Source organism: Silurus meridionalis, chromosome 29, assembly GCF_014805685.1.
Source record: "Silurus meridionalis isolate SWU-2019-XX chromosome 29, ASM1480568v1, whole genome shotgun sequence".
Lineage (NCBI taxonomy): Eukaryota > Metazoa > Chordata > Actinopteri > Siluriformes > Siluridae > Silurus > Silurus meridionalis.
The window spans coordinates 8,155,513-8,168,657 of NC_060912.1; the positions used below are offsets into that span (position 1 = coordinate 8,155,513).

The 13,145-nt window shown below is 36.9% G+C and overlaps 1 protein-coding gene across 2 annotated transcripts in view; it reads left to right on the forward strand.

The window, feature by feature from the left end:
* adcy2b (adenylate cyclase 2b (brain)) overlaps positions 1-11,836 on the forward strand; it is a 68,718-nt gene extending 56,882 nt beyond the window's left edge. For both annotated transcript variants that reach the window (XM_046844023.1, XM_046844024.1), the window contains 8 exons: positions 2,884-3,068; positions 5,999-6,083; positions 6,556-6,714; positions 6,883-7,029; positions 8,135-8,242; positions 8,549-8,663; positions 10,289-10,413; positions 11,375-11,836. In XM_046844023.1, the coding sequence (XP_046699979.1) occupies positions 2,884-3,068; positions 5,999-6,083; positions 6,556-6,714; positions 6,883-7,029; positions 8,135-8,242; positions 8,549-8,663; positions 10,289-10,413; positions 11,375-11,527 (1,077 nt within the window). In that variant the 3' untranslated portion in view covers positions 11,528-11,836. The remainder of the gene's footprint in view (positions 1-2,883; positions 3,069-5,998; positions 6,084-6,555; positions 6,715-6,882; positions 7,030-8,134; positions 8,243-8,548; positions 8,664-10,288; positions 10,414-11,374) is intronic.
* Positions 11,837-13,145: the final 1,309 nt, after the last annotated feature.

Below are 13,145 nucleotides of genomic sequence, written 5' to 3' on the forward strand. Positions count from 1 at the left end.
CTCCACAGCGGATCATCCGTCTTCATACCCTCTGTCCTCTACATCTGCCTCTTTCAAACCAACTACCTGCATGTCTTCCTTCACCATATCCATAAACCTTTTCTTGGCCTTCCTCTTTTCCTCCTTCCTGGTGGCTCCATCCTCAGCATTCTCCTACTGATATACCCCATGTCCCTCCTCTGCACATCTCAATCTCACCTCCTTTACCTTGTCTCTTAAACGTCCTGCATGCTCTGTCCCTCTAATAAACTCATTTCCAAACCTGTCCATCCTCGTCACTCCCAACGAAAACCTCAACATCTTCAGCTCTGCTACCTCCAGCTCCACCTCCTGTCTTTTACTCAATGCCACTGTCTCTAAACCATACAACATCTCAGGTCTCACCACAGTCCTATAAACTTTCCTTTCACTCGCAGATACTCTTCTCTTAGATCACACTTTCTGGTTAAATCCTATGGGTAATTTTTTTAGTCTGAAATGGAAAACCGTCCACATGTAAAAAGTTAAAAGAAGCTGAAATCTTCTGCATGGATGAAGATGGAAAATTCTTCAGATGTTGTATATAGACACTCGCTATATAGGCGCTGTTATTTTTTCCAGGAAAAGCTTCGCCAGATATGCTTTTTGATGTTCTTGAGAAATCTTGAGTCTTGTGGAATCTCTCATTTTGAAAAAAACTACAGTGGCCTCACACCTGTCCCCCATACTAATGCGCTGAATACAAACGCACAATAGTACACGAGTGTTAATACTAATGTAGATAGATGGTGTAGTATTAGTACAGAAAAATACTGTACATTAATGTTAATATAATATAATATGTATATGTTAATCATGGGTGAGGATGTTTCTATTAATATTTAATTTTTCTTCAAATTAGAGAAGTGAATATAGGACACTGCCACCTCCTGGTATGGAGAATTGTCTTCTTTTCTTGTGGATATAGATAATATGCTGTACATATGCAGTCCTGGTAGAAATGTTCATTGTAGGCAACAGAATGTGAATAACCATCTTCACCGGCATTAAGTCACAGCAATGTGAAAAGCACAGAGATCAAATCCTGGGAAATGCAGCACATAGGACTGAGACAGTTAGAAACTAAGTAATACTTCAAATCCCAAAATGGTTTTTGGGGCAGCAGTATTGCTTAGAAGGATGTCTGTGCCAGTGTGTTTGGGATTGATTTTTTCAAATTCTTCTATTGATTTTCAAGCTTTCAGCTCCAGTCCTTGAACACCATTGAACCTTCCGGCTTTTGAGAAGAGAGAAAAAGACAGATGACATGTTTTTAGATTGAAGAAAATTGAGCAGTAGCACCTTTTTCGATGTTTCAGTGGAGAACAGATAGTGACACAAATTGATCAAATAATCCAATAAGAATGGAGTTCATTTCCTTCGAACATTTTTTCCCCTTAGGTTTTTATTTGTTTATTTATTTATTTATTGTTTTTCAACACTTTATTGCATTTCATGCTTCTTTTGCTAATTTATTTTATTCCTTTTTATAAAGTTTATTTATTAAGCTTTTTAGAATTCTGCCTTTTTATCATTTTGAGTATAAAAATTCTTCATCAATGATAAAATTCTCCCAAAAAATCACCAACATTTTGGACTGTATAAATCAGCATATTTTCCTCAGTCACATACTAGCCATGCTTCACACAAATGATTGAATGGGTTTGAATGAACATAAAGCTTACATTAATGCTGAATAATAGTTCTGGATAGTTTCGTAAAAGCAAGTGATGAATAATAGCAATATGTTCATTCAACCCTTCTTGTTTGCTCTCAGATCAAAATTCTGCTTTGCTCTTGTTAAGCCAATTTATATTAAAATCACAAATACATTTGCTTTCACTGTAATAAGTGTAAAAAACTTCTCAAAGGATTTCTTTGTTAGTTAGATTTCTTTCTACTCGTGCATTCCAGTTCATCCCAGAGCAATTCAATAGGTTTAAGTACGGTTACTGGGCAGGCCATTTAAAGATAGATAACACTCAAACCATCTGTTTTCTCCAAAGCTTGGAAATATGCTTGTTGCAGTCTAGGTGGAATTGCATGGTGTTCAAATTATGGAATGGTTGCCATGTTGGTTTCTTTCAACTGGAATTAGTTTTCAACCTTCTCTGCTCCAAACCATTAATCTTCCACCACATTTTCTTTCCTGTTCTTCATCTCTTACATAAATTCTTCTATTAGAGACAAAAAATGTCCAATTTGGACTCATCTGTCCACAAACGTTTGTTCTATTCATACGTTCAACCTCCATTTAGTCATTTGTGCTCATCAGAAGAACACTTTTTGTTGCTATGATCAAATTGCGAATGCTTTAGTATGTTAGTACCCACTCGATTTTGGAATGTGTTTGTAGAGATTTGTGCTCATTCAGCTACGAGAGTGTTAGTCAAGTCAGGTACTGATGTAGGTGATGTGAGGAGGCCTGGGGTGCAGTCAGCATTCATATTCATCCCAAAGGTGTTCAAGAGGGTTGAGGTCAGAGCTCTCTATCAGGCCACTCAGGATCTTACACAACCCATGTAAAGCATATCTTCTTACAGTCTTCCACACATGGTGAGATTTGAGTACACAGGATTTCTTCTATACCCATGTGTTAGAGATGGAGTGGATAGAGATTTGGATGGAAAATCGATCGGGTATTACTTTAACCGTGTTATTCTCTTTAACTTTAACGACTACTGTATATCAATCCACCTCAGACTTCACATCAATACACTTCTCTTTTTATAAAATCATCTGCGTTCTTTAAACTGTATGACTGTGTGTTCAATTATTCAAATCAAGTTTCTCCCATATCTTATGACTGCACCTTGTCTTTCATTTGCAGAAATCAAACCTGATTAGTCACTTTTGCTCTTTCAGTACTTCATCTACAGCTGCATCCTGGGCCTCGTTTCTTGTTCGGTGTTCCTGAGGATCAATTATGAGCTGAAGATGGTGATCATGTTGGCTGCTGTGGTGGCCTACAACATCATCATACTGCAGACCCATGCTGCAGTGCTGGACAAGTACAGCATGGCCCTCTATAAGGACAAGCCAATAGACAGGTAGCACACATATACACATACTGTACACACACACAGGGGCACGGAGGTGAGACAGAAAATTGGCAGGGCAATTTTCCCAGGTGGCAACAGAAAAAAATCCAGCAACGTCAATAAGTTCCAGGATTATGAGTGACAGATGTTGAGATAGCGAGCTTAGTGTAGATTGCACTGAATTGATTTGTTTCCAAATGACTGACAGCAGAGCTGTGGTTTCTGTGCAAGTAATTTAAACTGCTTTCGTTTAAGCCAAACCACACGTGAAAATCTTTTACTCCGTTCGATTTTCTTCTGTCAGTTTGCCGTCATTTGTCCGTACTTTACTTTTTACTGTTCACTGGTCAGTGATGCAGTTGCAGCCCTGCACTTTAAAACTTTCTGTACAATATAGATACAATCAGCTCTTTAATATTTTTTTTTAGAATAAAAGCTGGAATAAAGGAAGCAGTAAACAGCAGTAAACGATCTACAAACTTTTCTATGCTTAAAACTTTAGCACAGGTTAAAAAAAACAGGATTCAGCATAATCAATATATTTATTTATTTATTTATTTATTATATGGACAGCGCATGTAGGACGTTTTGGAGACAAGGTGAGGGAGGCGAGATTGAGAGGGTTTGGACATGTGCAGAGGAGGGACATGGGGTATATCAGTAGGAGAATGCTGAGGATGAAGCCACCAGGAAGGAGGAAAAGAGGAAGGCCAAGGAGGAGGTTTATGGATGTGGTGAGGGAAGACATGCAGGTAGTTGGTTTGCAAGAGGCAGATGTAGAGGACAGCTGTGAAGAAGAGGAAGATTGTCAAAGTCATATGATAAAAGTATTGGGACACCAGCTTTTTACTATATGTGGGTCTTCACTAAACCTTGTTACCAAGTTGGAGTCACACATTTGTATAGGATGTCTTTAGATGCAGTAGCATTACATTTTACTTTCATTTGAACTTGGAGATGCAAATCTGCTCCAGCATGGAAATGCCCCTGTGCACAAAGCCAGCACCGTTAAATTTTGCTTTACATAGTTTTGGAGTAAAAGATCTTGATTGTCCTGTACTGTATATAGATATGCAGTTCTGACCTCAACTCTATTGAACACCATTGGGATGAATTGGAATGCTGAATGAACACAAATTCCCACAAGCACACTCCAAAATCGAGTGAAACATCTTCCCAGAAAAGTGGATGTCATTATAACAGCAAATGGGGACTGAATTTGGAATGGGACATTCAAAAATAAATCTCATAGTCAAGTGTCCACAAACTTTTGTCAATATAGTGTATGTTAGCGCAAGTGCATTAACAAAAACCTACAGTATGAATGATTTTTGCCATCAGAGCTGTTTTACTTTTAGAGAGAGAAGGTAGAGAGAGAAAAGGTATAAGTGGTCTGAAAAGTGCCTACTATCTTAATTTATAAATAAATAAACCCCTTTGAAGCTTTGAAGCTTTTTTGTTGCTTATGAAGGTTTAATCTTTGCCAATTTGAGAGATTATGATTATGTTTTAGGAAAACACTCAATTCAAGCCTTTTACACCTTATAAACTATCATGGCATATTAACTAATAGAAAGATATGATATAATTTGGTTTCCATCTCCAAAGAATTTTTATTTCCTCAATATTTACACACTATACTTTCATTTTGGATGAATAAGTAGTTAGAGAGGAAAACATTTCTCCTGAAAATGACAACTAGAGGTTGGCAAGAGATGGCAGTATTTTGTCTCCAAATTTACAAATCTTCAAAAGAAGGCCAGAAGATAGCCATGTCACTGTGGGAAACTGACTGAGTGAGAGATATTTACCAACAAATTCAACAAATATGCTGTTTTTCCTCTAAAAGCCCTGGTAGAGTACATGACATCATAGACTCCATTGCCAAGAATCTGCATCTGTCTCATGGTCAGATCTTCCAGCAGGTTGATGATTCAAAATGTACTGTATATTTAAATCCACACAAAAAAATGGTTCAGTGACCACAAAATCAAGTTTTTGGCATTGCAATCCCAGTTGCCTAATGATTTTAAAAGCCTGTGGTATGAGCTGAAGCATAGAGAAGCCTGGCGATACACCAATCAGGCATAACATTATCTCTTCATCATGGCACCTGTTAGTGGGTGGGATATTATTATTATTATTTGTCCTCAAAGTTGACATGTTAAAAGCAAAAAAAATGGGTGAGAGTAAGAATTTGAGAGAGTTTTACTAATAGTGATGTCTAGACGACTGGGTCAGAGCCTCCAAAACTGCACCTCTTGTGGGATGTTCCCAGTCTGCAGTGGTCAGTATCTATTAAAAGTGTTCCAAGGAAGGAACAGTGGTGAAGCCGTGACAGGGTCATGGGCAGACAAAGCTCATTGATCGTGCACGTGGGGAGCGAAGGCTGGTCCGTGTGATCTGGTCCAACAGACGAGCAACTCTACCTCAGATTGCTGAAGAAGTTCATGCTGTTCAATGCATTATGGGTAGGGACTGTTTTGGCAGCAAAAGGTAAACCAAAACAATATTAGGCAGGTCATAAAGTAATGCCTGATTGGTGTATTGTATTGTATTAGATTGTATATTATATTATAACTGACTGATTAATACCTAAAGCTCAGTTTTTTCCCTCTCAAATTTAGTAAATTTAATTTTTTAGAAAGCAGGTTCGCTGATAAGAAGGATGTTGTCTCTAAGTGCATTTTTTCTTACCTCTTTTATTCTACCTTTTCTCCTGCACTTTGCCAGATGACTCAGAGATGCCTGACAGCATCCGGCAAAAACCTATGTAGATTTGTGTCTCTGCTGACCAGGGCACTTATAAAATCACATCATTCAAACCCACCCGAGGCGCTGTTGAGAAAGATCTATCTTCTCAACCAACCTGCTGGAACAAAATATCAACTTTTTTTTTTCCCTGATTGCTATTTTCCTTCTCTTCTTGACTTACCCAGACCCGGCGTTCTGAAAGACTTGAAGACGATGGGTTCTGTCTCGCTCTTCATCTTCTTCGTCACTCTGCTTGTCCTGGCGAGGCAGGTGGGTCTTTGTTTCAATACAATACACTTAATGAAGACAACTTTCCCCAGAGCACACCCCCAAATAACTGTCCTTTATTTGTAGTGTTGTTTTGTTTTTGTTTTTTTGGGGGGGGTGGTAATCAGGATAACCATAGATACCGTCTCAGCGATGTGTTAATTGAAATATTCAGGCATAGCAGATACATTAGATCTTCCGAGTCTAGTCACGTTAGTCATCAAATTATTCCATTATTGCACAAAGCCAAACAATGTAAGAAGGACATAATGTCATGACATAAAGACTGGAGTGCCAATATATATACCATGCAGAACCAGCAGATCGCAAACCACCAATTACAGCACTGACCTTTAAAGTCTGGGTCTAATCTAGTTTGTTCGCAATGATGCCCTGATATACCAGGAAAGGTCACCAATATACTGTATAGAACTAATGGGTGTGTATTGAGTTGTCTCTATTTTTCTTGTAACAGAATGAATATTACTGTAGGTTAGACTTCCTGTGGAAGAACAAGTTCAAACGGGAATGCGAGGAAATTGAGACCATGGAGAACCTGAACCGGGTGCTGCTGGAGAACGTGCTTCCGGCCCACGTGGCGGAGCATTTCCTGGCTCAAACCTGGAAGAACGAAGTGAGTATATGATCATCAACTGCGGCTAGTGTACACAATATCTAAAGCATAACACTGCAAAGAAAATGCGATTTGTATGATCGCTAACTCAAATAATTGCAATCCTTCCTTCCCATTCCTTCTTCTCACATTTGCTGATGATACCTCATATCTTTTCTTTTTTTGCAGGATCTCTACCACCAGTCGTACGACCTGGTGTGTGTCATGTTCGCCTCCATCCCGGACTTCAAGGAATTCTACACAGAGTCGGATGTGAACAAGGAGGGACTGGAGTGTCTCAGGCTCCTCAACGAGATTATAGCGGATTTTGATGAGGTACAGGATGCCGTTGACACACGTTCGGCCCGCTCGCTGTATATCTCGCTGCTGTCAGCTCGGTTTCAATTACACTTTGAAACACCACATGAGAAATGAAAAACCCGCTGGTGTCGAGCTGTAATCTGTGATCTCGGAAACAACGATCTGGTATTAATAGCAATTAAACTCAAACGAACAAAAAAGATGAAGAACTTAGACAAAAGTTTGTGAACACCTGGCCATGAGATTGCTTTTTAGAAAATCCTATTCCACATTTGCTCTCATAATAACTACCACTGTTCTGGGTAGATGCTCCACTAGGTTTTGAGTGAGTTTGTAGAGATTTAGTAGTTAGTAAAGTCAGGTGCTGATGTAGGTGTGGTGAGCAGGTTTGGGATGCAGTCAGTGTTCCAATTCATCCTAAAACTGTTCAGTAGGGTTGAGGTCAAAACTCTATAACAGACCACTCAAGATCTTCCACTCCAAACCAGTTAAAGCATACCTTTGAGCTGGCTTTGTGCAAATGGGTATTATTACAGGTTTGGGTCTCCTAGTTCAAGTGAAATTTAATGCTACAACATCCACAGACATCCCAATTTGTAGTAAGAGTTTGTGGAAGAGCCAAAATTTGGCTGGAAAAGTCAGACTATATGGACTTTTGATCCATATAGTGTTAGTTGCCGTAATATCAGATTATTAATAAAGATATGAGATCATTATCTGTTTAATTAGATACTAGCAACACACATATTTATGTTTTACAGTTAACATTTCCACTGTTAATGAGATTTATTTCTATTGAAATAACAGCTTTTCCTTACAAAAGTGGACTCATTCGTGAGGATCATTACAAACTAAAAGCGAGCAGTTAAATAATGTCCACAAAAAATTTACTTTCATTTTTTAATTGCTTTTTTATATATATTTTTGTCTGTGGCTATAATAACAATGAAACTATACTAAACATTACATTTTTATTGACTTTCTGCAATGATTGCACAGTTATGTTTTTGCAATCAATAATGTGAACACTGTTGTTATGCTGTTTTAAATCACAATGAAAGCTTTTAAAACCATTAAGCATGACCCTATCATTTCCACTCAAAATCTCTCTCATTGCCAGTTACTGTCCAAACCTAAATTCAGTGGCGTGGAGAAGATAAAGACGATTGGTAGCACATACATGGCTGCTACTGGATTAAACATTCCTCCTGGACAGGATTATGCCCAGGTGAGCTTCTATAATTAAATGTGATATTAAAACCATTTCTTTTGCCTCTTGCAGTTTGCCCTCTGTTTTAAGTTGCCGCTGTCCTTGGTGCTGAACTTTCTCTTTCAGCTTGCCTAGAGACCTCAGCTATAGGAAGCATTAGGAACAAATTTCTTTACTTCCATAATCATATCAAGATCCAAGAAGAAACAGGACCAGCCTTTTCATCCTTTTTTATTTAATCTTTGTCAGTCTGTCTGTCTTTCTATGTATGTATGTATCTATCTATTTTTAATATTAAGTATGAATCTTGTTCGCTTTTTCAAGGATCATGACCGGCAGTACATGCACATTGGCACGATGGTTGAGTTTGCCTTCGCTCTGGTGGGGAAACTTGATGTAATCAATAAACATTCCTTCAATGACTTCAGGCTGCGTGTGGGTAAGGACGGGTTATACAATAGCGCTGATGAATTTTGAAACCTGAAGGCATGGATTCATTTCTAGAACAGCACAGTTCTGGTAGTTACAGCTGTAATTCAGATTCAGAACTCACTCATTTTAATAAGTTATTGTTTTTATAGTAATAGTCGGCAAATACGCCACATATAAACAGATTCAATTGCATTTATTTAACCAAAAAAAAAATGTAAATGCTGACATTTATGTGGCAAAAAGCTTTCTGATGAAAAACATGTGCAGGATGTAATATTTAGAAAAGGAGTCTTCAGTGTCACTGCTATGTAACGATCAACTTTGAACCATGGATTATTTTCCTATAACTGCACATCCTCTCGTGTTTTATTTCTAAATTGAACAATATTTTGCCCTTGCCTAAATATTAATAGGGCTGGCATATGCTACAAAGCCAAACTATCTGGACACTAGACCAGATCACACCCATGTACTTGTTGAACATCTCATTTCAGATGTATTTCTCCTTTGCTCCACTATTCTGTGAAGACTTTTGGTTTGGATTTGAGTTCATTCAGCTGCAAGAGCAAGATTAGTGAGATCATTATTTAAGTCATGTTCCAGTTTATCCCTAAGGTGGGTCTTCCACACGTACTTCATAGAGCTCACTTTGTGTACAGGACCATGCTGGAACAGGAAACTGTAAAGCTACAGTATGAGGTTACATTCTACAACTCTGTGAAAACAGTTTAAATAATGTATGAGTGTAATGGCCAGGTGTCCGTGAAATTTTGGCCCATATAGTGTACATTAAACTTAATCATTGACCATTCGTCTGTAAATTATGTCCATTCAGCTGTGAGCTTTCTGGGATCAAGCCAATAAAGGTATAAACCCCTTTAGTCCTGTTCTGTTCCAGCCAAAATAACCAATTAAAGTTTTTTATTTACTAGGAGTAGAACAAATAAGCCTGACTATCCTAAAAATGAAACAGGATTTAGACTTCTAATCAACACTGAAAATCTTTTTTTTTTTACATTGCAGAGATCACATCACTGAAATAAACTAGCTGAATAAAAATAACTGGTTTTTGAGAGTCAGGAAAGCAAAATAAAAAATAAAAAAAAAGGTGATTTCAGTTGCTGTCACATTCACTGCATCTCTTATTATACTCCCACACCTGGGAACAACAGACACTATCAGAAGCCCTGCAGAACAGTGGCTGGGTTTCCACTGGAAGGTTTATTAACTGGGGCAGTTTTGAAGATTTCTCCTGTGATCCAAAGCAATGACACTGAAGACTTCTTCTATTAATCTTTCAAAATAAGCATCTTATTACAGGAAACCACATTCGTTCGTTTCTTTTCTTTCTTACACATCAACACTTTTTTTAAGACTCGGATCATGTGGCCCGTCCACCATACAAGCCTGTGACAGCTGTTACCATAGGAACGATGGGAACTCAATATGGCAAACCTATAATTTATACTTTTCCAGCTGTGCTGTTAAAAACAATTCAGTTTTCCAATTTGGGGATTCCAACATGCTATGGTATAGGTGTACTTTGAAATGATATGATTATTGGATTGCTTTACAGCATCCATTAATAAATACTGAACAGAGCTACAAAGTCGTGTGTTTGATTCTTCTCAGGAATAAACCATGGCCCAGTGATCGCAGGGGTAATCGGAGCACAAAAACCGCAGTATGATATCTGGGGTAACACAGTAAATGTGGCCAGCAGGATGGAAAGCACAGGGGTTCTTGGAAAAATACAGGTACATTCTGTTCTATATAAACTAGATTGTCATGTCAGCGTTCTATATTTTAGTTTCCTCTGCTGCTTTGATGTACCCTTTAGTGTTTTTTTGTCATTTATTGTATCACAAAAATTGTCTTAAATCAACAGGCTGTAAAGCCTGACACTTTGAGTTCATCAAAAATCCATATATAAATTACTTTATATTAGGGGTGTAATGGTACACAAAATTCACGGTTCAGTATGAAAAATAGGGTTACAAGTACATATGTCGGTTTTATGTCAAGGTAGGTTTAATTTCGGTACAGTTGGGGGAAGAAATGCAACAGATAAAATTGCTTGGTTTTTTATTATTAACATTTCTGAACATCAGCTGTCAACATTTTTAAACAAATTTTAAATAAAAAAAAAAGCAGCTTGGTTAAATCATATATCAAATAATATATAATATATGATATAAAAATAAATGATATAAAAATAACAGAATGTCATTTTATTGATTAAATAAAAAAAGCAAATGAAAAATTTCATTTAAAAGTTTACATTTGTTAGACCCCATTTTGGAAAATACAGATGTGTGTGTTGTACATTTAATATTTACTTTTCTAAACATATTTAACTGTTAGCATACTTAAAAAAATGTCTTAATTGCTTCCATCCTTCGTTCATTCACTCCCACGATGTGTGGACTTATCAGGATTTTTTTCCTTTTAAGAGAAATTCATGAAGCTGGACATAAAACACAAAACAATCCATATTTCTAGACTGTCGTAGAAATGGAAGTGACAGCGATTTCACGCATTTGCAAAACAAAATACAATATAAGTTTTACAACGCAATACAAATCTTATTTCCGGTAAGGAGTGAGTAATAACAGTGACACTGCGCTAACTCTAGTTCAAGTTTTATACCTCTGGCATTGTTGTGTATGTTTAATAATAATTATAATTTTTTAAAATTTTGTTGTTGTTGAACTACAGGTGACAGAAGAAACGAGTCGGATTCTCCAGACTCTCGGCTACATGTGCTCATGTCGAGGGATCATCAACGTGAAAGGGAAAGGTGACCTGAAGACTTTCTTTGTGCACACCGAGATGAGCAGATCCTTATCACAGGGGACTGTAATGCCTTGACCGTCTCGTCTTACACTTCTTTTGTTTCTCTCTCTCACACAACATGAACAAAAAAGGGACAGTTGTACAGCAAACTTCATCTCAACCAGTCATTACCACAATAAACCAACAGAGCTTCGTTTTTCACTATGGATTGTATGGACTTAATATGTGAACAGGCAAGCACTGTGTGTGTGTGTGTGTGTGTGTGTGTGTGTGTGTGTGTGTGTGTGTGTGTGACTTGAAGCAAAACAGCTGGCATCTGTCAAATATTTGTGTTCATGTTTTGCTGCCATCATTTTCTTATCCATTAAAGAGTTTCTATATAAACATCTCTGGGTCCATTTATAGAGGGAGGCTTTTGCACATTACAGATTTTTTCTCAGATCAGAAATGAAATTCTCAAAACTTCTTGTTCAACCTCCACATCATGTAGTCACTCGTGCACATCAAAAAATCGTTGCTTTCAACAAATTGCAATGCTTTGGTACGTTCATTTAATTGATTGTGTACGATTGTCTGCTTATTATTTGTTTGTCATGTTAATCAAAATATGTTATACCGGTTCTCACCTGATTAAACCCCAAAACATCTCGGCATCAATTTATTGTATAAATCATTGAATGCAAAATGGTTACAGGAATCCCCCCGATTCGTCGAATCTCGCACCCCCAGGTTATTGTGGACACATATTTAATCTCTTGCAGAGAGCACAATAGAGCAATAAACTTATAGGGAATTGTTTTTATAGAGTTTTATGTTGAAATAATGAAATGTATTAATGAAAATATAATTATTAATTATAAAATGAAGTAAAATGTTAATACAGTACAGTACCGAAGGTAAAGAATATGGAGATATGTATCTTTTTTGAGGTCATAGGACACTTCAACCAATAAACAAGCAGAGAAAGTACGCATAGGCTGCTATAGAACTGTACACTGTACATGTATTCACTATAAATGTAATCCAGTGTATCCACTGTATTTCTATGAATTTACACAAAATTCATCTCGCTATATACTTGCAAATGTTTTCTGTGTGTGTTTAAAGTGTGTGGGAGGATGATTTACAGCTTATAGGAAAAAAAAAAGTTTTTTTGGGGTGGCGGCCGTTTATCACGGTTTTGGAACGTAACTACCACGATAAACGGGGGATTACTGTAAACCAGTTGTCATAATGCGTAAAGCTTAAATTTGTTTTAAACTTTTTTTTGTCTTGAATTGGTAAATGATGAGTCTTAAATTTTACTAATGAAGGAAAGATCAACAAGGGATCACCTAGTTCTCTAAAATAGACTTTAAAATAGTCCCACATACAGTAATGTGTAACTTTACTTTATCTTAAAGTTTATTTTTAACGGATAAGAAGTACTTTATTAAAGGGCAATACTAAATATACAAGAGAAAGTAAGGCGGGTCTCTTAAAATGAACAAATAATTTGTTTTTAGAAAAATTTACATTTCATTGCTGAAATTGTATAAAATAATATCTGTGAAAACTAAACCCAATAAGTGCATTTAATTGCCATATTACATCAAAATACAAATATCTTGATAAAAAAAATCATACATAGAAATGAATTTTAGATCATAAAAAAAAAAAACAATAATTCTTGCAATCCCAACTTTATTTCTTG